Below are 27718 nucleotides of genomic sequence, written 5' to 3'. Positions count from 1 at the left end.
AAATTCAACAGTGTTTTATGCTTCTTGATAAGCATTATAAAGGCTACATCTGTATAGCCTGCAGTGAAGAGATGACAAATTTCTGTGTCATATGATCAGTTGAAACAGTACTTCTAGAGCACTGGTTGTCAAACTTCTGTTCACAATGAAATCCTTTTTTTAAAAAAGTGAAATCACATCCAGAAGCCAAATATACACAACAGATTTAAGCAGAGCTAGTCTGCTGGAGATGAAGTAGGGAGGTCTAGGATTTTGCCTCCCTGGGTCCTGAGGAATCTTGTACAGTCAGCAAATCACTGGGTTTGATAATTTACATGCCTATTTTTATGCCAATCTGCATCTGTGAGGTAGGAGCTGCCGAAATCTCACACGGAGCTATCCTCTCTGTATATTGGCTCGGGTCTCTCCTTGGTGTGGAATGGAGAGCGCACAGTGGCCATGGCAATACTGACCTAGCTGGCCGTGGGCTCTGGGATTCCCTTTCCAGCTCCTCCCAGTTGTGTGCTGGTCACTCCCATCCACCTGCCTTCCTTGCTTGTTCCACAGGAGCTGATTGTGGATGCAGAGGACACGTGGATCCGATTGGAGGGCCTGTCTGAGAGCACAGATTACACAGTGCTCCTGCAGGCAGCGCAGGACACCGCCCGGAGCAGCCTCACCTCTGCCACCTTCACCACAGGTGAGAGACTCCACCCCTGTGATGCCTTCTTCCCTGTATGATGTCTGGCTCCTCAGCACCTTCTGCTGGGACTTGGTCAGGGAGGAACCTACCAAAGAAACTCAATTGCCTCTTCTAGTGAAGGAAAATAAAGGTTTCCTCCATTCCCCCTTTCCCCCTCCCAAGGCCCTGCCAGGAAACTTCTTAACTACCAAGACAACCATAGGAACCAGCAGTACAAATCCCTGGTCCACCTGGATCCACTAAATGCACCAAGTAAAGACATCAGGTTCCTGTTCAGATTTTCTACAAGTGTTTTCTCAGCAAAGTTCATGCTTCCCTCCTTCTTTCCATCCTCTGCTGCCTGTAATTAGAGAATCATTTCGTAAAAGTACCAAGAGTAAACCCTCCATATTTAAGTCTAGGGTTCTTCTCCATACACAGAACAGTTTTGCATTCCTCTGGTCTCAGCTCAGTCCTTATAACAACTGGTGAAAAGGGCCTTATTATCTCCAATTCACAGATGATGAAACAGAGTGCACGGAAATCAAATGATTTACATGGCTAGTAAGTGGCTGGGTCAAACGAAAGCCAAGGTCTTCTATTTCTAAATCCAGCTGCGCCTCTTGCCTTCCTCCAATTAATCAGCAGAAAATACCTGAAAGTGCCCATAAGGGATAAGAGTGTCCTAATGTGCAAAACAGGAAATAAACTAATAGCAGGCACTGTTCTGACTGCATTACATGTACTAATTCAATCCTCATGAGCCTATGAACTATGTTCTATGATCCCTGGCTACGGATGAGGAAATTGGGTCACACAGAGGTGCAACTTACCCAAGACCCAATAGCTCTAAAGTCAGAGAACTGGGGTTTGACTTCAGTTGATCTGGTTGTGGGGACTGTATCTGTTAACAATCCTTTCTACCACGTCCCACGGTATCTCTCTATAGCCAGTAAGGTGGGACTGCCCAGGCCAGACTTTGAACTGTCTTCCCACCCCACATTCTGGGGGTGTGGCTATGCACACGTGTGGAGCAAGTGTAAGCATATCTCTTATCGCTAGATGTATGTCTTCCTGCCACCTCAGAGTACTAGGGTGACCAGAATCCTACCCATACCCCAGAACCCATCCCCCCCATCATGAGAGGGAGGTGATGGAACATTCCCCCATCCCTACCCGGGTGCCTCTCCTTGTAGACTTCTTCTAAATGGCAAAGCAGGACACTGGATCAAACGCACTAATGGTTCTTTAGGGTAGTGAGATTATGAATGAGTCCTCTTTTCCCTTCTTTTTTATATTTTCAATATCTTACAAAGCGTCTACAATGAGCAAATTAATTAGAAAAACAATTTTTAATTAAAAAACAAAAATAAGCTTTGGTCACATAAACAAACATGAATCTAAGACCTGTCTTTACCAAGTGGAACTTGGAGGACACTTGATCCCTTTATGGGGCTGAAGTCAATTACGCTCATGCTCCATGCTCTTTCACAGAGTGGCTTATCTCAGTATCAAGAGTGGCTGCCCTCTCTTGTTCAAGCCCATCTCTGCATATTCACAAGTTAAAAGGTCCTCCGTGCCTCTTTTTCAAGCTACCCCCCCCCCCAAAGACCCATGGATTGAAGCTTTTTACTGAATTAAGAATTTCTTCCCCATAAAAAGGACACAGATGAGGGAAACATAAACAGAGCTCCCAATTTACATATTTATTAGGTCTAAAATAATCATTTCATCCTCCAAATGCATGGGTTTCAATGCTTGCTCAGTGTAGTATGAGCTTTCAATCCCCACCCTTGTAATGCCACAGCTAATGGGTGTGAGCAGTATGATAATATGCCTGAGGTTTCTGCGGTAACTTGCAGCTGTGCCTTGCTCCAGATCCACGTGGGCTATAAAAGTATGCCAGCTTCTGTGCCTACCACTGGCCTCTCTTACATGAGGCTGCCCCAGGGGTGTGTAATAGTTTGGGTCTGGGATCCAAAATCCAGCTGGAGCCTCAGCAAGATCGAATAAGCAGAAGGTAAACAATTCATGGAAATCTGGAGAGGAGGCCAAGGTAATGGCTTTGTTGGGTGAACAGTGCAGAGGGGCCATCAGGATGTATTTAGGTCTTTGTTTCTTTGTTTTTATGAACTCCAATTGACACTGGGCTCCTGAGGCATGACCAATACCAACCCAAAAAGGAGAAAACTGAAGAGCCCACAATCCTGTATAATGAGTGTAGTTACTGGCTGAGCTGCTCTATATAGTTTGGGGTAGCAGAGAAGGACTTGCCCCCACTACTGTGGTACATGGCAAAGATGTGTCCATGTTTGGAAACCTTTGCAGAGTTTTACTTTAAAGCTCAAATTTAAATTTAAGTCATGTATACGTATCACACCCTGCTGGCTTTGTCTTAGAGATTTATCAGAACCCACTGAAATGACCGGTTGCAGAATGAAAAGTTTGTGGACAGAGGTAATGCATATGAAAGTACCTTGCACAAAGCCTGACAGATAGCAAATATAATAAAGGTTGGTTGAATAGAATAGTTAAATCCCAGCTATAGAGCTCGGAAGAGGGGTTTCTGGTGAAACAAAGCTGTAGAAGGAGATTTTCAACATCTCTCACAGGGAGGGGACTAGCAAAAGAGGTACTTCCTGCAGAGTCTGATACCCAAAGTCCCTCTAATTTGAGGTTCTCTCTGCCACCCCAAATGCAAATTTCCCCAAAGAAATTACACTAAGCCTACACAGTTATTGGCATGTCAACATTAGTGAGTCTACACTGCCTGTGCCATGCCCCTCCCCCACCTTTTCTACCCTGCTCTCCAACTTCCCTGCCAAAGGCTTATTTTATTAAGGAGAAAGAGAATACAAGAGTACCAGCTTCCTAAATGTGGGGATCAAGATGTTATCAATAAGGGAAAGATTGGGGTTTGCCTGATGGGTGGCTTGAGCCAGATGCCTTGAGGAGTCCAGGAGAAGGGGCCTCCAATGTACAGGGCAGGTGTTACTCATCCCAGGACTCTCCTGTCATCTCCATAGATCTCCTAAAGATCCCTCAAGATTAGGCTTCCTCTAGGGAGAGTAGTCACAGTGGCTGTGCCTTGAACCTGATTCTGCCTCCCTGACCCTAAGCACATCCCAGCTCATCCTCTCCCGGCCTCTCTAACAGGACCCTCCCTGACACCCCCTCCCCAATGACACACACACATGGGAGCCACATAGTTCACCATGCATGCTCCATCTGTGGGCCCCTCTTTGCCTAAAGAGAAGAAAAGGAGGAGAAAAAGGAAAAGAAGGAGAAGGAAGAGGAGGAGGAGGAAGAAGAAAAAGAAGAGGGAAACAAAAAATGAAGAGCAGAGAATCTTTTCACTTACTTAAAAAATTGGAGTGCTGCCAGTCTGAACCCCATGAATTATTCCTGCTGAGCAAGAGGTCTGAAAACACCAGAGCATCCTATGTGACGGCAAATCAGGGCTGATGGATTTAGAAGCTAATTTCATTCTAGTAACCGGCATCCTTTAAGACTTCATTGACAGTACCTGAGCTTTCCACTTAGCAGCATCCTATTCTTAGGATGGGCTGATCTCAGCTGATCATTCTAAGCATTTTTTATGCCTTGCCTTATGGAACAAAAGAGCCTAAAGCTGGGCCCCTAAGTGGCCTCCATCCACTGACAAACCTTCATCTTGCCTTGGGTGGGCCAAAGTAAGAGACTCATTTCAAGCAGATGTCTACTTAATGGTCTGGAAAAGAGTTGCAATGTTTTTAAAAATAAAAGGGAAAGAGAGAACTAAAAGAAAAGAACTCACACCCACAGAACATCAAAAACTTTCTTCGATCAAGATATCTTCCCTTGCTGCTTTCCTGCCATATAGCATAAACCCATTTCATTCTTTCCATCATGTTAATAGCTTCCTGTCCTCTTGTCTCTGGTGTTTGCACAAGACTCTGGGGGGAATTAAATACAAGTAGTATGGAAGAGAAAAAATATGGATACATTATTTATAATTTACTGTCGCCTGAAATTTCATTCAAGGTCTACTTGTCTTTCAGAGACATGAATATAAATGAGGAAACAAATATTCCCCGTAGAGCAACAGAGACTTGGTGAAATGATCTTCTGAGAGGCAGATTTCATTGTCTCCTTTAATACTATAAGAAGCAAACAAGACGCTCACTAAAGCTTGTCCTCAGAGACAGTGAACACTATAAAATAGGTTGTCTTGACCTTGAGGTTAAGCGAAGACAACCGTTTGTGGAGGTGCCCAGAGATGAGTAATGAGAAGTTTTCTTTATTGCCTTTGCTCCAGTCCTGTCCCACATCCAGGCTGAGCTGCTCTCTGGAGCTCTTCACAATAACTCTGGGAGTCTACTCTAACGTAAACTTCAGTTTTTGAAGCTGTAACGATTAATAAAGATTGGCAAATCCTGGGTCCTGAGACAACAGATAGCAGGTCATGCAAATCCACCTAATTATCAGTTGGGACTTCCAATGACCACTGTCCACTGCTTTCTACTCACTCCTATACACCACATTTCCCCCTTCATCAAAGTAGGGAATGAAGGGGTTCTCTACTCCACTACTTAGAAACAGCTGGACTGCTAGCTTCATTGAAATAAGCAAACCCCTCGAAGGACAGGTCCACTTTCTCTTTTCTTTGACACTCTACCATGTGGAAGGAGGCAGGGCACTAATCACCTCATTTGAACAAAACATTCCCATCCATGTCCAACAAGGATGGGTGGCTGGGTATAAGAGGAGACTTCTGAATTAACCATACTGCTCAGTTTATCTCACATCGCCAATGTCAATCTCCAACAAGGTCCCTCTCTGTACTTACTTATTTATTTCCTCCTACTCTCATCTCTTCTTCCGCCTTCTACATGCAACCATTCTGAGGTACTGAATCTGTGCCCTCTTATTTACATGTGTTTTTGAAAAATGTGTTCTTGAAAATTTTTTTAGTAGAAATATTTTAAATATATGTAAATGGTATTGGATTACATAACTCATCCCGTTCTCCTATTTTCTACTCAGCACTGTTTTTAAGATCCATTCATGTTGTAAGTGCATCTAATCTTTTGCTTCCAACTGTTGCAAAATGCCGCATGCTGTTCACCCATCATATTTTACCCCCCCATTTCTTCCAAGATGGACATCAGAGAGTCCCCAACCTACCACACCACAAATGTACTGCAGAGAGAATACTTTGTATTTGTCCACTTATGAATCAGTGAGGCAATACCTTTGGGATATATAACCAGAAGAGGAATGACTGGGTTATGGGTATGTGTTTACATAGTTTAACTGAGTATTGCTCTTTGGGATGGCTATTCCATTCTACACTCCCTACAACACTGCGGGAAAGCTCCTGTTTCCTAATGCCATGCACCATTCCTAATGACCTGACATGATACAGCTTTGTAACTTTTGACACTCTAATAGGCATAATCGATATTTCATTTTCTAGGTGAATTTCTTTAATGACAAATTTGAGTTCAAACATCTTGTCTATGCTTGTTAGCCTTTCAGGTTGCCTTTTTCTGTAAATTGTCTGTTCATATAGTCTATCTTTCCACCAGACTTCCTGTGCTAAATAAGTACGAGCTATCATTATTTGAGCTTTTGAAGTCTTTATGTCTTTCCCCTCCCATGGGACACAAAGATACTCTTCTATATGTACTTTATTAACTTTCTGGATTTTTTAATATTTAGTCTATTTTGTATGTGGTATTAAGTTAGGATGTAGTTTTCTTTTTCTTTATATGGTGAGCCAATTTCCTCAACATTTACTAAAGAATCCATCTATTCTCCCTGGATTTGTGGTGCTTTACTGTATATTAAGTTCCCATATGTACCTGGATCTATTTCCCAACTCTGAACTCCATATTCTAGTCCATGGTCTATTTATCTATTATTTTGCCAACACTACATTGTGTTTTCATATCTACTACTTAATATCTTAATATTAATATCTCCATAACTTTTCTTTTTCAAAGTCTACTTAGCTCTTTGGTGACCTTCATTTTTCCATAGGCATCTCAGAACAAGTTTATCAAGTTTCCCAAAGGAAATCTCAACTTGAACTTAGACTGGAATTGCAATAAATGTATAAAGTAATTTGGGGAGAACTGACATCTTTAGAATACTAAGTTATCTCTTCTAAAAGTATACAATGTATCTTCATTGAAATCATCTTTGTCTTCTTTCATAGGACTTTACATATTTCTCTTTTATCCCTTATGTTCTTGGTTAATTTCTAAACGTTTTATAATTTCTTATTGTTTGGTGACTTGTATTGAATTTAAAAATTATTTTCTAGTTGGTTATTGCTGATATGGAAAAATGCTGTGGATTTTTGTATATTGATCCCATACTAATAATCCTGCTAAGCTCTTTCATGAATTCTAATTATCTATTATTTCTGTTAATACTTTACGTAAATGTTTCATATCATTTACAAATAGTGATGGTTTTATCTATATATTTCTAATCCTTATGCCTCTAATCTCTTTATCTTTCTTTCCTTGTCACATTACCTGGGACCTAGAACTTTCTTTAGCTAAACAGGGGTATTAGGTAACCTTGACGCATTCCTGTCCTTAAAGGGAATGTTTAGTTGCAGCTTCATGTTGCATACTTTTTGTTAAGCCTTTATTTTTAGACCTCCTTTTGATGGGGGAAAAAATCTATTTAAGCTTATTCAAAATAAAATAAATATATAATTGGCTAATTTTAAATACACCAGGGTAATACTCACTTAGATTTGAAGTTTAAAATATCTGTCACAGAATTTTCTATTTGAAGCTAAAGCTCTTGTGATAAACTTCGTTGCTAAACATTATCCAATGACTTTTTTCTGCATCAGTTGAGTTAATTATGATTTTTATCTTTTATCTTAATAATGAGATGAAGTACACTGATAGATTCTTTGATACATTTCTCTACATTTCTCAGAGAAACTTCACCTGAATGTGATTTTTTTTAATGCACTGCTGGGTTTGATTAGCTGAAATTTTGTTCAGCCTATTTACATCTACAATCATAAGAGAAAATGACCTATACATTTTTTTCATTATATACGCCCTTACTGAGTTTTGAAATTCATGTTTCACTAGCTTCGTTTAAAAGAAAAATCTGGACAGCTTTCATGCTTTTTGATGCTCTTTTTGGAATAACTTATGGCAGAACTCATCACTAAAACCACCTGGGCATATTTTGTTGTTTTGGTTGTTTCTCTTTGTTTTAGGACTGTGAGGTGTTTGCTTTTACCTTATCTATCCAAGGTCTCGGTTTCTTCTTGCACCAGTTGTGATGCTTTATAACCTTCTAGAAATATATTCGTTTCACCTGAGTCTTACATTTTAGTAGCATAAAAGTCTTCAAGAGATTTTACTTTGGGGACAACTGCTAAGGGGTTGAGCATCTGCCTTTGGCTCAGAGCGTGATCCCAGAGTCCCTGGATCGAGTCCTGCATCGGGCTCCCTGCATGGAGCCTGCTTCTCCTCCCTCTTCCTATGTCTCTGCCTCCCTCTGTGTGTCTCTCGTGAATAAATAAATAAAATCTTTTTAAAGAGAGATTTTATTTTTAATCTCTACTATACTGCAGCTCTTTCCCTTTCTCATTGTAGTTTTGTCAGCTTCTCTCTTTAATTAATATTAATATTTCCAAAGAACCAGATTTTAGACTTAAGATCCATATTCCTGTTTATTGGTCCCTGTTGATTTCTTAAATAGATCAATAGACCTTCCTTGAAGCAATCCAGGTACTTGAGCATGTTCTCAAATCCCTCTGGACTCCTTGTCACTCCCTCTTTTCACCTTTCTCCAAAGAAACCCTGTTTAGATTTGTGCTATGGGTTGTGATAAATAGGCTTTCTTTTTTTACTCTTCTTTTATGATAATCTCTTATTTAAGGCAAAAATGAGACATTTTACTCAAGTATTTAGTCACCCTCTTACTTTTAAGATCTTTAGCATTTATCATTCCTCTGAATTGCGTGCTTACTCTAGATATTCCATAAAGGATTTTGTAAGATAAATCTCATGAAATCTCATATGCTTAGAGCATTTTGTAATCACACCCTCACATCAGAGGTATAAAATGCCAGCTTCAAATATTTGTTTCCTTCCTTTTTCAAAATATTCCATTGCCTTTTTAGATGCAGTGTTGCCACTGAGAAGTCTGATGTCAGTCTGGTCCTTTTTCCCTCTGGAGGCCATCTGCTCTTTCTAGAAGCTTTTAGGATGTTTTTCTTTCCATTTTATAGTCTTCCACTTCACTATATGTTTGGGTTTTGTTTTTCTTTTTATCTTTGGTCTGACACTATGAAAGCCCTTTACATCTAAGATGTTTTATCTTTAATTCTGAGATATTTATCTTCATTATTTCTTTAAACATTTCTTTCTGTTTTTATTTCTCCTTTTTAGGACTCCTTTAGCTAGATGTTGGAATGTGTATTCACTCCTCCAAATCTCTTAACTTTGCCTTTATGGTTTCTTTTCTTTAGCTCTACTTTTAATCTGTTCAGAAAGTTCCTCAATCTGATTACCCAATTCATTTATTTGTGTTCAGCTGAATCTAAATCCCCCATTCATTCCATCCATTGTGCTCTTACCTTCAACTGTTATATGTTCATATATAATATTTTTACTAATTACTAATAATTTTTGTTCTTTTTTCATATTGTCAATATTCCTCCCTTACTTCCTTAAAGAAAGCTATCATGCTTAATTTAAATTTGGACCCTCTATTCTAGTAGTTCTGCATCAGGTGATGGGTGTCAGACTGCCTGTGATCTTTCTTTCTGAGTAGTCTTACTCTCTAATGATGGATATTTTCATCAGTGGGCTCATGTTCCATTGTAGTTCTCAGCTGCTGTGTCTGTTATGGGTACATTAGAGAGGAACCAAGTACATGTGAAGAGATAGGTGATGATTAGTCCATGACAATGTGGTAGAGAAGCAAAAACAGAACCTCAAAGTTTTCTAACATACACTTTCCCTTTTTTGTTCTATTTTTGCCTAGTTTTTATAAGTCCTGGCCTTATTGAATGAGGTGGAAATGTTTCCTCCTCTTCTATTTTCTGGAAGCTATTGTGTCAAATTGGTGATGTTCCTTTTCTAAATGTTTGCTAGAATTAATAATGAAGCTAGCTGGGCCTGAAGATTCTTTTTATAAAGGTTTTAACTACAGATCCAATTTCTTCAATAGTTATATTATTCAGATTATCCATTAATTGTGGGTGACTTTTGGCAGATGGTGATTTTCAAGAAAATGGTCCATTTCCTCTAAGTTTTTACATTTATTTACATATAATTGTCTATACTATTTAGTAGGGTGGGGATGTGTTATCACTCTATAGGGAGGGCAGTGAATTTTGTCAATACCCTCTGCCATAGGTTGTAAGATGGCATTGTGAATGTTACAGAAGGACTTTATATGTCACTATACACAGGATTTGATTGGGCCATTTTTAATTGTATTGTCCCTAATCTTTTCAGAAAATCTAATTTTAATATCCCTTTTCATAATCATAGGGGTGGATATAGTGCTCACATGGTATGATATATTTAACAAATGCTGATTGAGCATCCACCATGAGTCAAACACTGTTCTAAGTTCTGAGGATAAAGGGATGAACAAGGTGAGCCAGATGCCTATCCTTCTTAAACTTACATTCAAGGGAATGAGGCATTTGGGAATAGACAAAGGAAGGAAGTAGGGTAATTTTAAGTAGTGATAATATTAAAAAATAAACATTAATGGAATAAGGACAGATATGAAGAGCTAACTTCTAGGACAGTTCATACGGGAGGAAGCATTTTCTGAGTGTCCCCTCCTTCCATCCTTCCCCTATCATAGACTCTGACCTTAACTAGGATGGTCAGGAAAGGCCTCCCTTTGAGCAGAGATATTTGAGCCAGGACTCAAATGATAAAAGTGAATTACACAAAGAGCATTCCAGACATAGTAAGAATAGTTACTATACCCCAAAGGAGGAAAAAGTTTGACATATTCAGCAGATTGGAAGAAAACCAGGAAAAGAGAGTGGGAAATATAAGGCAGAATAAGAGAAGAGCATGCAGGGATTTGTAGGCCAAGATAAGGATTTTGGATTTTCTTCTAATTGCAAGAAGCCATTGCAATTGGAACGATTGCATTGAAGCTACTGGAGAGTTTTTGGCAAGGGAGAGATAGAGTGAGACAGGATCACAACTACATTATATATAAAAAAAAAAAATCACTCATTAAAAAATGGACAATGGATATAAGTAAGTTCAGAATTTCAGGAAAAGACCAGGCAGGAAGCATTACCATGACCCAGGCCCTCTCCTTGCCATGTCCAATCAAGAGCCACAGAGAGGGGCTAGGCTGACAGCTGCCAGTCTGTGATCAACTAATCTGCCATGGAACTGAGTCTCCTGATATAAATGAATCCAAGAAATAAAGCAAATTATGTCAGAACATTTCTCTACCAGAGTGCCTTCAGCTGATCTTTGAAAGGGAGAGTCAGAAGCTTATTGCATTTGCCCATGGTGGGCAGAAGGCAGATGGTCTGCAGAGCTTGAGAAATTTCCTCAGTAATCCTTCAAACAAAGCTATCCAAGTTGTCTATTATTCAGTTGATTCTCCATTTTTATTACATCCTTACAAGCTTTTGTCACCTCTCCTCCCAGATTCCCTCCTGAATGGGTCTTACCTCCAATCCTACCCCCATCTAATTCATTCTCCACCCCACAGTAAGAATAATCTTGCTAAAAATCTGAGCTTAAAGTCTGTCAATGATCTCTTCATTCTATTGCCTGCTTGAGAAAGTTCAACTCCTTAAGTGGCAATATCTAGTCCCTGCTTACCTCCCTGAGGCTCTCCCTCATCCACTGAACCCAGCTTCTGGCTAACTCTGCAGTTTCCTAAATAGGCCATGCTTTTTGGGACACCCTTTTCCCACCAATTTGTGGCTAATTTTACATCAGTTCCTAAAATAAAAAATGCTTTCTGATTAGCACTTGCTAATCCTGCCCCATCCCAGGCTCCATCGCTCATCCCACTCTCCAGCCCCAACCTTTACTGCACACCCACTGCCATGTTTTGATAGCTCTCTCTGTTTGTCTCTTTCCCAAAGCACTTAGAACTTGGGGGTATAATTGTCTGTTTCTCCCACCAGAGTAAAGTGTGAACAACCTGAAAGATGGGACCGCATCCTTTTATTTTTTATATTTCTATCTCTTAGCCCAGTATTTAGAACCCAGCAGATGCCCCCTATATGTTTGTTGAATGAATACATAAAAGAATAAACAAGTAAATGAATTAGAAGATGCTATTAAAGAGGCTACAGTGGTAGGTTTTCACAGCTCATATGGGCTGAAGAAGTAACTTTGCCCTGTCCATGACCTCAGACTGCCCTCCACGAACCTGCCAACTAGAAACACACTTTTGGGAAGAACAATTAAGTGCTGGTGACCTGAGGCAGTCACCTCTACTTCAGTGGAACAGCACACTTTCCTCTACAGTTACATGGAGATCTGCTGAGGCTGTCCTCAAGAGACCTGCTGGCATCATGGCTTTGGTCCTGATGCTAAGGTTGTAAGAGTGGGCAATAGGCAGATGCTCTCCAAAACCATCAACTCTGACCATTTTAAAGACTGCATCCAAGAAACGCAAAACTAGTAAGGAATAAGGCAGGGACAGAAAAGTCTCTTCCTTTACTCCTAGCCAACTGGGGGTTATCTGATTGTGCTGTGTGTCACGTAGCTCACTTCACCCCACTCAGCACTCAGCCTTCCGATGCCCAACACAAACCAATTTCTGAGCAATTCTTCCGGTGAGTGCCCCAGTCCTGTTGATCTCACAATTACATCCAGAAACACTTAACCATGAGACATTTCAGTGTACCAATCACTTGGCATTGCTTTCCTCTTAACTTGGTAATCACCACAGCTTGTGCTTTATAAAAAAAAAAAAAAAAGGAAAGGCCTTTGTCAGGCCAGGCCCCAGTTATTATACCAAAGGAAATAAAAGCCTTCCAGTTTTGTTCTTGGTCCTAAAACTTCTGCCTTGGGAAGAATTATTAGAATGATCTCTATTAGGGTTATATTAGATGACATGATATCCAGAGAGCTAGAGATGCCTGAAATCTGTCATGATAATCTCCTAAGAATGTATGAAATCACAGTATATACACAAGGAACACAGAAAAGCAGGAATCAGTGTGTTCTTTATAATTAACTAAGCCAAGGTTTAACAGCCCTCAAAACAGAATTTAATGGGAAAACAAGGCTTAAACTCAAGGATAAACAGGATCTCTTATTCCCTCTCTTTCCCATGGCACCCACTCTAAATCTTGGGACCAGCCCACCCAAGATATACCTACTGGGGGGCACATGGGTGGCTCCGTCAGTTAAGTGTCTGACTCTTGATTTCTGCTCAGGTCATAATCTTGGGGTCATGAGATCAAGCATTGTGTCAGGCTCTGTGTTTGGGGGGGGTGTCTGCTTAAGATTCTTTCTCTTCTCTCCTTCTGCCCCTCCCCCCATGCTCACTCATGGTCTCTCTCTCTTTCTGATAAATAGATAAATCTTTAAAAAAAATATACCTACTGGGAAAGATAGGAGAGGAAAGAGAGAAAGGGAAAGAAGAGAAGGAAAGAGGGGAGGGAGGGAGAGATAGAGAGACCAAGACATTCAGTCTAGTCACTAAAGCATAGGACCTAGGAAGAGAAAGCAAACCTCCAGGGGCATTGGGGGCATAGTCTAGCTTACCAATTCCACCTCTTGACTTCTATGAGAAGAGGAAAATGTACCAGAGAAAGAGTGGGGTTCAAATCCAGCTGCTCTTCAGATTCATCTGAGGAGATCTGGTAAGACACCGATCCCCTGCCAACCACCCTCTCAACATTCTGTTCATCTGCCACAGAACCCTGGAATCTGAATTTTAATAAAGTCCCTGTGTGGGAACAGTTAGTGAGTCTCTGCCTCCTCTCATCTGGTGAAAAGGAATAATGATTTGATTAAGGACTAGTGCTGTCAGGCCAAACTCTGGCAATACTGAGGACCAGAGAGGGGTGGAGATGAGTGATTTTATTGTAGATGTGTCTTCTCCAAGTACCCAGGATATTAAAATCCCAGTCACTGCTCCTGATATTCTGCTCAGGCAAAATGCTTGTGGATTGTCTTTCCATTAAAGCCACAGACTAAATCAAATCTAGAAACAATCAAGTGGCCTTGCAATTTGTCAAAGGTAAGACAAGTGCACCCAGCAACTATGCGTCAGCCCTGAACACATTTGGTAAGCATCTCCACCAACCAGCCCAGTGTGGGGGCCCAGCAGGATGAAAACACAGCCCTTCCTCTCTCACGGTACAGTCTGGGAGTTTCATCTCATACAAACTTTTGACACCACTTAAACCACCTTTTTTTACATTGATTTTATTCCCATTTTCTGACTAAAAACCATGAATCCCCTTTTTTTTGTCTGATATTCTTTCAGATATTTAATAATTTCTCCAGGCAAGTCATCTCAATTACTATATTTGTTTTTGGTAGGTCTACATTTAAGGCAACTAATGTGCTTGAACCTTTTTAAAGTCTCAATAACTTAATATTAAGTAATCTACATCATCAGGATGAAGATACCTATAAAACATCATTTACTTACCATTCTGAAGTTTGGTTTGGTTTCATATGGGTATTTATACAAGGTCATCATTTGAGGTTTGGAGGAAGACATTGGATATTGGCGGGCGGGGGGATGGGAGTTCTGGCCCTTTTAAGGAGCTAAATTAATTAAGAAGAAAAGGGCTATTTAATGCATAAGGTAGGAGTGAGCTGAAGCCCAAGAATATTTTGTGCTGATCTTATAAAATGAAAAAATCAAGCAACAAGAGAAGAACGGAGAAAGGAAGGTAAACAGGTAGGTTGCTGCAGAGACCAAGTGGAGAAAGGCCTGGGATCCAGGACGTGATCACAGTGTCCCAAAAGTAACAGTGGGAGAGGAAGGAGCTCACTTGCACCTGTCCCCTGAAACATAATTGTAACCTCTAGGAACACATGAGATCAAGAACTCCATCAGGCTCTAGGATGTCCTGCAGATGAAAGCTTAGAGATTTTCTGCAGCTATTTCAGAAAATCAGTTTGGGGGATAAAGATATTTAACCTGAACATAGAACTTTTTGAGGTAACTTTAACCTTTGCAGTTTCATATGCTTGTCAGATAAAAAAAAAAGACATCAATTAATCCTTTACTGTATGGATAGATGTAGCTCCTGCAAACTGTATGCATGTTACATTCCTTGTTCAGTCAGGTGCAAGTGGCACTTAACTTGTGGTCTCACAACTTGAGTTCAGGTGACTTGTGGAAGTTGTGCGATCTTGCTGAGTGCAGTTTCCTTGTTTGCAAAATAATAATCTGATCTGTAACAATCTGCCTTTCTCTCCAAGTTTCTTGCAAGAATTACATAAAACTAAAACACACCTTGTCCAAGTACAAGTTCTACAGGAATGTATTGTTACTCCCTGGTGCAACCACACCTGAAATAGGCAGTGCCCTTGTTCTAAGCTACCTTCCGTGGGAGCAGGAGAGAGGAGAGAGCCTTGACCATGGAATGGCAGCACGTTGAACAGTCCCAGTGCTTGGAGTTAACAGATCTACTGAACCCTGACGACCTCTTTCTAACACAGGATGCTTCACAGATGATCTGTGACAAGAACCCTAGATGATCAGGGTGTTCAGTGAGGATGTTACATCGCCTTCCCTGTGTGGCATTATGCTGGCCCCTTGGCTCTGATCCCCCTCTCCATCAGTGGACTCGATCTCCATCAGTGGCCCTCCGGCACACCTGTAGTGCACCAGTGCTACCACTAGGGGACACTGTAGTGACTGACACACGAGATCCCTACCTAGCCTCTTCAAAACTGCTGCAGTTCAAGGATGTGAAACCACATCAACCGCATTTCATTGACCCTGAACATCATTATATCTACAGAGCACCCACACCGCTTTTCTTTACACGGCAAGCTCTGCCTTTTACTCGCTCTTTCCACTCCTGCAGTCCAGAAATTTCCTCCAGTGGGATCTCTGCTTCTTGGCTTGCCTGCTAAGCATTAAAATTTGCCCCGAAGCTAAGCTCTTCAAGATACATGATTTAAGCTTCTCTTTTAGCTAATTAGATATTGTTCTACAAATTGAGCTGTTCTCTCTGAAAGATGAGCAGCAATTTATTTCCCCTGCCCTTTCCTTAAACTTAAACTGAATTGTGTAAAACATGGCCATTTGATTGTTTAGTCCAATCAGGAAATTATTTTGTGCAAGGAGTAGAGATCCATCATCTGGCTAACTCTGAACTTGTTTAGGTATTCCTTCATACTGCTGTGAGGATAACAGAAGGTTTTTGCTTAATATCTGTCATCCTTTTGAAAGGGGGGCGCATACTGGGGCGCCTGGGTGGCTCAGTTGGTTGGGTATCCAACTCTTGATTTCAGTTCAGGTCATGATATCGGGATTGTGAAATCAAGTCCTGTGTTGGGCTCCACGCTCAGCATGGAGTCTGCTTGAGATTCTCTCTCCCTCTCCCTCCGCTCCTCCCTGGTCATGCACACACTTTCTCTCCATAAATAAATAAATAAATAAATAAATAAATAAATAAATAAAGTATTTGAAGAAAGAAAGAAAGAAAGAAAGAAAGAAAGAAAGAAAGAAAGAAAGAAAGAAAGAAATGTGGGCCCTACAGTCATCTATTATGGCCCATGCATCTGTAATCATGATCTGAGTAACCCTACTAGCTGCATTTCACCAAGGGTGAAAGTGTGTTGGGGGATATTTTTACTAGCCCCATTTTACTGATAAGAAAACTGATACCCAGGGAAGTCAGGACATTTACCTAAAGCTAAGCAAATAGGTAAGAGAAGGAGCCAGACTGTGAGCCCAGATCTTTGGTCCTCAGATACTGTAAAACTGTATATTGTATGATAAATCCAACATCAGAGATGGGGAATGTAGGATGATGCAAGGTTCCCAAGCACTGCTTGAGATCCAGTGAAGATTCCTTACAGCTCTTAATGAAGTACCACAAGGTTCTCTATAATCTTCCCCAATCCAAGGAGTCATTACAGATAGTAGGACAATGGATCCTTTCTGGAAATTGCCTCTTTTCCTATGCAGGGGGCCGAGTGTTTCCTCATCCTCAAGACTGTGCCCAGCATTTGATGAATGGAGACACTCTGAGTGGGGTTTACACCATTTTTCTCAATGGAGAGCTAAGCCGGAAGTTACAGGTGTACTGCGACATGACCACGGATGGGGGTGGATGGATTGTAAGTATATATGGCTATTCTCCATGCACGCAAACATCCTTGGTGTCTAATCCATCTGGCTCAATGCTTATGGGTCCAAATCTCACCTTCCTCTGGCCAGTCCTCCTCCATCCCCTATCTGTCCATGTTTGGGCTCTTCATTGCTTCTGGGCCTTTGTTCAGCAACCCAGTCAGAGATGTGGCCAGGCACTGTAAGGATTAAGCATATCGAGGCAGCAGTGGCCTGGCCCAATGAAGGGGCCCCTTTTGTTCCTTCTGCAAGAATAGTTAATGCAGCAGGGTGCCGGGGAAAGGGAGTAGTGGCTCAGAAAAGCTCAGGGGTCTTGCCTGCTGAAGGCTGCAGCAATAGAAAAGGAGTAGAGGGGGTGGATTTGCTGTAGGAGGGGGGTCCTATACAGGAAGAAGTGAGCCTCAGTGGAGAGGTCTAGGGGAGGACTGCATATGGGGGAGCAGATAAGGGGCAGAGCACGGATAGCCATCTCTAGTTACAAAGGCCACCCCTGCCCCCATCTTCCCTGGTCTCCTTGGTTCTTCCCCAGAGCTGCCACAGCCTTCAGGTTGCACCAGTGGTCAGGGAAAGAGAGAAGACTCTCCTTCCACATCTAATAGGGCAATACCAAGAGAAGAGAAAGGACAGCTTCACAATGGCCCCACTGAGCAGTGCAGCCCACTATGCGTACAGGAAAGTTCCCCCAACTTGACCCTAAAGCAGCCCAGCATTAGCTGAGTCCCTCCATGCATGCAGCCCCACTGCCCTCCTGTGGATCCCCCTCTGGCACTCCTAACACACAGCACTGGATTTTTTTCTTGGTGCAAAATGGATAGATTTTTAATGGAGTTAAATGGTGGCTGTGCTCATAAGCTACTCTTGGGAGACATTTTCTTTTATGTTTCTGACATATTTGTGCCTCCTTCTTAAAGCATAATTGGAAATTGAAGCCGAGGCTGATGCATTGGAGGTTAGATGAAATTAGCACCTAAACAGCTTGGAAAGTGAATGATATGTAGTTGCTTTGCCTGCAATAGGATGATGACAGTTACTAGCTGATTTTGAAGTTAGTCCTGTGCTTTTGGTGAGAAATGCTTTCTATTGCACTCTGTGCTACAAAAAAAGATTATTTGAGAGTCTAGCCGATTTCCCCTTGACTATTTGGGGGCTTGATACGTATCCTGGATCCTTCCTACATTGCAGGGGTGCAAATTAGTGTCAACATCGCACCCTGGCCTATTCATCAGTGCATCAATGATGCACTTCAAGAGAAGAGCTCTGAGCATCTCCTATGAAAACGGCCGTGTGGATACCGGCTCTGTACTGCAATGTTCCTTATCTGAGCATCTTTGTCATGGCAGATAGAAAACTCTGTTACAGCGGGTTTACTCATGAGACTTTATTTTCTTTAGCATCACTTTATTTCTGCTCCTTTCTCCCTCACAGGTGTTCCAGAGACGACAGAATGGCCAAACTGACTTTTTCCGGAAATGGGCTGAGTACCGTGTTGGCTTCGGGAACCTGGAGGATGAGTTTTGGCTGGGTAATCCTCCTTTGTGCTTCCCCTTGGAACCCTGCTCTGGCTTTTTGTCCATCTCTCTCCTTTCTGTGTCCATCTGGGATGATCAGAAACACCGAGTCTGTTGAGAACTTGACAGCTCGTGAATTGCTTTCAGTACCTCTTGCTCTGTTTGGCTCCACTATTGATCTGTTTTTATCTTCTTGTGGTGTTTTCCTCTTTGCTCTGTCTCTTCCCATCCTCATTAATAGTCTCTTATGCTGATGGGTCTTGACAGAGGAAGTGAGCTGCCTTGTGGGGGCTGGGAGGGGGGTGCAGGCCACAGCCAGCTGGCCTGTCACTTTTCAGAAACTGAGGACCCCCAGCCAGCCTGCAGCTCAGGAGAGAAAGGAGGCAGTGACCCTGCCCCCAGCTCCCTGGAGGAATGTTGTTACCTGACTTGACAAGGGAAGAGAAAAATGAAAACAGCCTTGGAGGTGTCCTGCTATCTCCTAGAGGTCTGACACAAGCAGGAGGTACACACTGAGAACTGAACTGGGGTGAGAAGGTGAATACACACCCTGTCCAGGCAGGTGGCAGAGGTGCCAATCCTGGAAAGCAGTATATAGATTACCTGTGTCTCCCTCTTGGTTAGATTTCCATATAGGGAGGCAGGAGGACAGGTGAATAACCGGGTTCCGTTTTTGTGGTCTCCTCTCTATGTCCCTGTCACCATGTCACCTGGGCCTCACTGTCTTTCTGCTGGATGCTCACACGACAGCTCCCTATCTGATCTCCCGGCCTCCAGGACTGCTCCATTGTCCACATGGCCATCTTCCTCACACTCAAAATCTGAGTAGTGGTTTACCTCATTTGTAAACCCTTTCAGTGACTCCTAATCACCACCAAGTGAAAGCCGAACACCTTAGCAGAGCTCCAAGGCCCTCTCTAATCTACCCCTGGAGCCTGCTCCCCACCACCAAGTACCTCACTCCTCTCACCCCACCCCCATACACACACCAACACCAAACTCCAAACATTCAGAATCACTGATGCTTCCGCTGCAAAGAATACCTACCAGCCCACCATCTCCCTGTCCTGTACACCTGGGTGCTCATCTGTGGATATTCAAAGACCCACCTAAACTCCTCTTCCTCCATAGAACCTATCCTGCCCAATGTTCTGACCCTTTGCCTGTGGGAGAAATGGCACAGCATCCATTTTTCTCTCTGTCTCTCTTGACTATACTATGTAAACTTCTTTCAGGAGTGGGACCACATTTTAGTCATCTTCTAATCCCATTGCCTGTTATAGTGCCTGAGATGGTAGGTACTCAAAGTGTAGGCACCAGTCAATGTTAAGAATTTATCGAGTATCTATTAGGTGCCCAGATCTGCTTTGGCTGACGTAGGTAATAAAACTGCAGTGTAAGAACATTGAGAGACAATATGAATAGGAAGTACCTTTACCTTCTAGGAGTTTGCATACAGCTTGAGCGACAAGTACAGTGTGCACGAACCGGCAGACAGGGCTTGTCCCCAGACCTCAGCCACGATGCACCGCTACCATGACTTTTCCATTATCTGTGAAGTTAGCTAAACTACCGTGCACTTAAATTTTCTCTATATCGCTTGCTTTATTTAATTAAATCTACTGTTTTGTGAAAGAAACTTTATAGCATTTCCCAAAACGGAAACCTAATTATTTTGTGCCAAAACAAAAGGGAGCCTTAAAAATTAATATAATGAAGAGAAAACAATATTCATATTAATAAATGACAGGTATTTTTAAAAGGCTTTATTTATTTATTTATTTATTTATTTATTTATTTATTCATGAGACATGCAGAGAGAGGCAGAGATATAGGCAGAGGGAAAAGCAGGCTCCCTGTGGTGAGCCTGTTGCAGAACTCAATCCCAGGATCCGGGGATCATGACCTGAGCCAAGGGCAGACGCTCAACCACTGAGCCACCCAGGCATCCCAAACAACAGTTAAATCCGGGGGCTCCAAGCTTATGTTGCTGTAGGTGGTACAAAAGAAAGTTAGCAAGTGTTGGGTGTTCACCACAAAGTTACTAGAGCCAAGATGAGACGGGGAGTCAGGGTTAGGATGCAAGTTAAGATTTCTCCTTCAACTATTAAGAAAGAGAATTTGGAGAACACCTTTCTCCCAATATGTTTAAGGTTTGTTAGTCCTTATTCCCAAAATATTTCTCAGATCATGAGAGATGCCACCCCACACTGAGAAACACTGGACCAATCTATGAACTACCAATGAAAAGGCACAAATACTCAGAGAGGGGAGATGTCAGCTTTGGAGGAGGCACTGGGCAATGAGTCAGGAGAATGCAGGAGGGAAGGGGACAGGAAAAGAGGGAAGGCGGGGATTGTTCTGACATGTGTAAATGGGATGGTAAAGAAACCATCCAATCAGAGGAAAGGTGCAGGTCAGGGAATTAAGAAAATGAGGGTGGGTTGAATGAAGGCACACTATGGTACCTAAAGCCAGGAAAAGAAGTCTTGACATAATGTCATAGGTAATGGGGAGCCAGTGAGGACTCTTAAACAGAGGCATGGCCTGGTGATCTGTAGTAGGGCAGCAATACTCAGGTTGAGGGTAACTATGACCCATGGTTTGTATCCTAAGTTGGGTTCCCCAGAAGCAGAGCCAGAAACAAGGATTCTTGTTCAAGAGATTTACGCAGGGAGTGTTCTCAGGAGCAGGGGAATGGAGGAAGCTAGATAGAGCAAAGAAAAATGTGCAAAAATGTGGTTTTGGTAAGAGATGATCTTCAGTATGATCCTCAGGGAAACTCTGGAGCATGAACTGCTCCTCAGAGTTGGTTCCCACCAGGGCAGGGGGCTGGCCTTTTGTACCCCCTATACCAGGCATTAATAAAGAAAGGTCTGCTTCAAGGCACAGGGGAAGGAGAAGGTAGCTTCCAAGGGGAAGTGGCTCCTATTTGGTCAAGGGCAATTATCTACGAAGAAGGCAGCCGTGAGCTGTTAGCAGCCAACACATGTAGCTGCTGGGGCATATGCCCACCATCTATTACGGGCATCTGGACAGGCACCCTCAGGATTCACTACATCCACACAAGCACAAATCTAGGGTAGGTTTTGGGTCAGGAACCCAGCAAACAGCAAACAGCCTTCAATTTATAATCAATGTGAAGCTTTAAATCTCAAACAGGATAGGGAAACAGAAAGACCCAGGTGGCCCTTGGCTAATAATATTACTTCATTTTCCACAAAGAGATTAGCCTAAGTAATCTCTAAATTCCCTTTCATCTCCATGATTCTTTTATTCTCATCATGAGGTACTCTGATAGATATCAGGTATGACAGCAAAGCAAGAGGACCTCGGTTCAGTAGGCAGATAGAAATCGGGAGGAGATCAGAGATCACCAGCAAGGCAAAGTGAGTGGTTCAAAGTCTGGACAGGTAGGTCAAAATCAGAAAGTCCCGGAGTACAGCCAGCCAGGGCAAGCGGACAACGGAATAGATAGGAGAAAACATCACCGAGGAGGATGTGGGCTCACAGAGGTTTGCACCTTATGAGGATTTATTAGACCAAGGCCCTTGGAAGCTTAGAGCCCAAAGAGAAGCAGATGGGTGAAAATAATCACCCAAAAGACCAGTGCAGAGGTGGCAATGCAAGCTGCAGCAGGTAGATTAGACAAATGGCAACATCCCCTGACTTGGCTATAGGAACCCCAGGAAGGCTGGAGGCTGAGAAAGGGTGAGGCCGTGTAATGCAAGACGAGCAGAAGACCCTTTGCAGCCTATCTGCAAACGGCGATGATGCTAGGATGCCTGGCTCTCCCGTGCTCCTAGCACCGGTCCTGAACTCCTCCGATCAGTGTTTCTACCTCTGGCCTCCTACCACCCACACCAAAGGCTGCGTGCCCACGTAATGCCTCTTGTCATTTTCAGCCAACACCTTGTTTCAGAGTGGAAGGTGGGAAGGGACGGGGCCGGGAATCCTGAGGCTCAAGGCTTGTCTATTCCTGAGTCAAGACTGGCTGTTAGGACCCCGGAGCTGACCTGCGGTAGAAACCCATCAGCAGACCAGGGCTTGTCTTTTTGCAGGAGGAATTTCTGAGTCTGGCAAGGTCTGTCTGATAAACGGCCTGAGACGGGCTGAGGCCTGAGACAGGCTGAGGGCAAAAGCAATCCGCCTCCCCTTCCTCCTCCATAACATCCAGGACAAGGCCACGGTCCCGCCTCCCTCCCATCCACCTGCATCCTCGGCTCTTCCCCACAGGGCTGGACAACATACACAGGATCACATCCCAGGGCCGCTACGAGCTGCGCGTGGACATGCGGGACGGCCAGGAGGCTGCCTTCGCCTACTACGACAAGTTCTCCGTGGAGGATGCTAGAAGCCTGTACAAGCTGCGTCTAGGAGGCTACAATGGCACTGCAGGTACCCTGGCCCCTGAGTAGACCCCTGGCCGGGGGCACCTGCAGTCTAGGTACCACCCTCTGCCACAGTCTAGGCCTGAGCTGCCCCGGGGAAGTGGCTGCGCCCACCCCGCAGGTGAATCCCCTGCCAGCCTCAGGGCGCAGGTGGAGGGCTGGGAACCACCGGCGCTGGTTCGGGCTGTCCCTTACCCACCCCGGTGACCCGAAACCAATTTCTCAGGATTTCAGTTTCCTCGTCTGGAAAAATCACGATAATGATGCCTGCCCCACTTCACAGAGTAGTCAGGACAAAAATGCGATCAATGCAATGAAAGTACTTTTAAAGTTCAAAAAAAAAAAAAAAGTGCAGTGTGAGGGCAAAGGATTATTTTTCTTGTCTAGATTAATCAATATGGGCTCTTATCCAACGACAGCATAATCATCTACTGTCTGGCTAGAAATCTCCCCCTGCGATGACATCTAGGAAACCACCTTGCAACTAATGGAAATAAAGCAGACTCCTCCATACTCTGAGAGGACCCCTCCCCTCAGCAGTCAGAAAGCAACGCCTTGGTCAAAGGCAAGTCAGAGAGCTAGAATGACCCTCACTGGCCACATTTCTTCTCATTCCTCCACAAGAACCAGAAACATGGTCGTGTTTCCTGTATAGATTTTTATGACATTTCTACTAAGTAGAACAACCATCTCTATAAGCTCTGTTGCATTAGTAGTTTTATCAGAATATAATATCCAGTCTGCTTCTTGGGCTTTGCCAATCTGTTTCCCGGGTTCTATTATAGCACATTTCATAAAGCCTGTTTTGCCGAACATTCTACTGTTTGGTACACGGACTTATTGGTCTTTTCATTAACACCAATTTTGGGGCTAAATGCTAATGTATAATTTTAGCAGCGTTTTTATGCTTTCTGGAATTAGGAAGATTATCATAGTGTTGCCCTTCGAGTTACTGCATCTGTCCAAGTATTTCTCTTCTCAGCCAGGTATTCTTACTCTGTAAAAAGACACACTTTGTTATTGTTCATATTGGAGACTATTCCCAACAGCAGTGGGTCAGATCTGCCCGGTGTGCCCTCAACGAAAGTTCCAATTTACCACACTTTGGACATAAAAAGAGCCACTGAAATGGAGTATATTAAACAACATGTCAGACGAATCATTTTTTTAAAAAACCTGATACAATCCACTCCCTAAGATTGGAACTGTGCCTGTAGAAAAGCAGTTTTTATTCTTCCCACAGGAAGAAAAGCAAGCCTTGCCCCTTGCTACCATGTCCTACCTTCCTCCCCCTCCCACCTGCTCCAGGCTGCTTCTCTCTGCCCCCTATAGGTCCAACCACTATTGCCTTTACCGCAGCTCCATCTTGCTCCCAGGTCCAGTGGAGGGCAGGACTATGGGACTGCATCCTACTTTCATGTCTAATAGGCAAATGGAAATCCTATGAGCAAATTGGCCAATCATCATAAATTAATTACAGTCTGATTCCTCCCTTGAAATGTTCAGTTCATCTTCCTCAGAAAGTGAAAAACTGGGCTTACGTAGGTTGCTCCTTCCTCTGGGCAGCTCTACCCAATGGTTACTTTTTCTAGACCAGAAAGTCTCCAGTGGGGAAGAGCCCATCCTTTCTTTCCGACATTTAGCATCACCCAATTCCTCTGGCTTTTATCTTAACTTCCTAGGTCAATGAATGCCCAGTAAGGTGGAAATGAGTACCATTTAGCCTTAATGGTAACAATCCATCCCATGGCCTCTAAATCAAGTTCAGTCCTTTCTCCTGTCCCCATTTCTCAAGGCTACAAATATCTAAGTCTCTAATCAGGACTCTAACTGGATTAGAACTGAAAACTCCAAATCAAGTTAGAAATAAGAGGTTGTTGAACAACCCTTAGAAGTCCATTGTACAAGTTACAGGGACTCAAAAGAAACATAAGACTTGGCCTTGGCCTCTGTAAGAACTAAACAGCTATTTTTAAAAAGAACCACAAAAGAAATGGTACTCATTTCCACCTTACTGGGTATTCATTGGCCTTGGAAGGAGCAACACCTGGCTGGGATCCCAATGGTGAGGGAAGGCAAACCCTGGATGAGAAGTCATGAAAGGAGCAATTTTTGTGGAAGGAAGGCAGGCGTGAACGGCTTGGCTCCCTAAGGCAGGATGTGAGTTCAGAAGAAACAGAAAGAAGATTGGTGGAGTAGGGTGGAGCTAGACCCTGAAGGGCCTTGAAACCAAGGGAGCAGTCTTACTATGGTGAGCAGTGGGGAAGCATGGTAGGTCCTGAGTCTTTTGGGTTTGAGGATACTAATGTGACAGCCATACACTGGATAAAGTAAATCTGAATGAAGAGCAGAGATCGGCTGGCAGATGCTGCGTTAATCCTGATAGGAGATAACAGGAGACTTGACTAATGTGAGGGATTAAGAGAAGGGTATAAATCTGAACAGTGGCTTGAGAGAGAAAAACCAAGACTTAGACAATGTACTGAATATGGATATGAGGCAGAAAAGAGAAGGGAAGCCAGATTTTGGAAGGAGATAAAGACTAACGCCAAGATCTAGCCAAGGCAGCAGCAGGCAACATCGGAATGGAAGCTGGAGAGAATTATTCCAGGGCAAATTGAGAGGAAATTCTAGAATACAGAAGGATAAGCGGGGGATGAGAAGATGTGAGGTAGGTAGAGGTAACAGAGTCAAACTGATATAAAGAAAGTAACGGATTAGTCCAAGAAGTTTTAAAGATAAAGGCTATGAATATTATTTAGGATTAGAGGAGGTAAAGATGCTAATATATATATATTCTATGAAAAAATAAATCTTTCCTGCCTTCTTCTGGATCTGAAAGAAATGGGAAAGAATGAGTGTCAGGTACTGGGATTAGCTCTCAATGGACACAAAACTGGAATCCTTGGAACCTGGGAAGAGAAGATGAAAAGGATGGGACAGAGACATGATATGTTGAGTTAGCAATCCAACTGACCTGAGGGGATCAGGTTTCCTCACAGAATAAAGATCATCCCCTCACAGTTAAGCTGTGGTGGGAAGCAGTGGGGCCATTGAGTGGCCACCATGAATGTGGACTCATATACCACAGATGACCCAAAACTGTGGTCTCTCCTGGCTTAAAGTAACCTCAGAAGCATCTATAATAATGTTCATTCAATAGCATGAGCTGACATGATTAGGATTTTCTCATGATGTTTTCTCCTATGGACAGGAACTCTAGCTTGCTGAGGTCCCTTTTTACATGTGGCTTCAAGTTCTGAATGGGAGGTTTTGGGTGAGGGTTGACCAGGCCAAATAAACCATGGAGAAGGCCAGGCCATAGATGCATGGTGGTAACCCAGATTGACTCAAGGTGCCATGTCTCATCACTGTCTCCTCTGGAAATAAAAGGATCATGAATGCTGGTGCCCAGTGCAGGCCCAGAGGCAACAGATAGGGAAGGGAAGGTGGACTGAGTGGACAGAGCTCGGAGCAGAAGGTCAGAGGGATGAGGAAATGAGTTGCAGAGACCAGCATTGAAGAGCTGACCCAGGGGATAAGGTGGAGTTAGAGTTCCATACAGTCTGGCTGAGGGAACAGGTGGAAATGGGAGAAGTAAATGGAAAGTTCCTTAAGTAGAGGGTAGGTTTGTTGGGAGTGGGCCAAACGTCCAGAGAATCCTGACAAAAGATTAACAAATCAGGCTGCGCCATTAAGTAGAGGGTAGGTTTGTTGGGAGTGGGCCAAACGTCCAGAGAATCCTGACAAAAGATTAACAAATCAGGCTGCGCCACCACAGAGACCAAGATGGCCGGGACAGTGACCTTCCTTGCCCGCCCCTCCAGGACTCAACGCCTTCCTCAAGGATGCCTGGACCAAAGAGCCGGTGCTGGTCGCACCCTTCACCATTGGGGGCCTCGCCGTGATTCTGCCCACCCCCAGTCCCTTCACCAAATATGCCACCATGATCAACCAGGCCACGCCCTACAACTATCCGAGATGATGGGAACATGCCCGATGTGCCCAGCCACCCGCAGGACCCCCAGGGCCCCAGCCTGGAGTGGCTGAAGAAATTATGAGTGGTGACATGGAGGCGGCCCCTCCCCTGTAGCCCATAAAATGCATAGAGTGAAAAAAAAAAACTAACAAATCAGATGGCCTCACGGAAGCATCCCTTTTTTACAGGGGACTCCCTCAGCTATCATCAGGGGCGCCCTTTCTCCACAGAGGACAGAGACAATGATGTTGCTGTTACCAACTGTGCCATGTCTTACAAGGGGGCCTGGTGGTACAAGAACTGCCACCGGACCAACCTCAATGGGAAATATGGAGAGTCCAGGCACAGTCAGGTACGTGAAGCTCGCCGCTGTTATGAATGACCCAGACCTATGGAACCCACCATCCCTTAGCTTTATGTGTTCAGTGCACAAGTGAGTCTTACATTTCCCTTTGTGAAAAAAATACTAAGTCTTAAGAGAGGACTATCATGAGTAATGTAGGCCCTGGGATAAGGGCAGGACAAAGCAGATGCCAGAGGAGGGAAAGAAAAGCATCTGGACTCAGGAGCTAGATAGAACTCACCCAGAGAAGCCCTTGACCACCAGTACATTCCATTTCCTCACCTAAACGATCCCATGGAGAGTTTATCAATTTTAGAGTCAGCTTCACAGGCTCAACTTTCTTTAAAGAGGGGTCCCACAGAAGGAGAGATCAGTATAAACTGGATTGTAATTCCCCATTAGAGACCACAAGTCCACAGGCTGGGCTGGGTGATAGGGTGACCAACTGGACCAACTGAGACTTTCCCATTTTGGGCACCAAGGGCCAGCAGCCAGGGAAACCCCTCAGTCCTGAGCCAACTGAGATGG

At 43.4% G+C, this 27718-nt stretch overlaps 1 protein-coding gene and 1 pseudogene across 3 annotated transcripts in view; both read left to right on the top strand.

Moving 5' to 3' along the window:
• TNR (tenascin R) overlaps positions 1-27718 on the top strand; it is a 409187-nt gene that overhangs the window by 372812 nt on the left and 8657 nt on the right. For all 3 annotated transcript variants that reach the window (XM_072733086.1, XM_072733087.1, XM_072733088.1), the window contains 5 exons: positions 547-679; positions 16808-16959; positions 18395-18491; positions 22714-22875; positions 27036-27199. In XM_072733086.1, coding sequence (XP_072589187.1) covers positions 547-679; positions 16808-16959; positions 18395-18491; positions 22714-22875; positions 27036-27199 — 708 coding nt within the window. The remainder of the gene's footprint in view (positions 1-546; positions 680-16807; positions 16960-18394; positions 18492-22713; positions 22876-27035; positions 27200-27718) is intronic.
• LOC112921695 (NADH dehydrogenase [ubiquinone] 1 alpha subcomplex subunit 3 pseudogene) lies at positions 26683-26997 on the top strand (annotated as a pseudogene).

The sequence above is a fragment of the Vulpes vulpes genome, chromosome 13 (assembly GCF_048418805.1).
Source record: "Vulpes vulpes isolate BD-2025 chromosome 13, VulVul3, whole genome shotgun sequence".
In the NCBI taxonomy this organism is placed as follows: Eukaryota; Metazoa; Chordata; class Mammalia; order Carnivora; family Canidae; genus Vulpes; species Vulpes vulpes.
The sequence above is the reverse complement of the archived record's forward strand: the minus strand, read 5'-3'. Positions and strand labels throughout refer to the sequence as shown.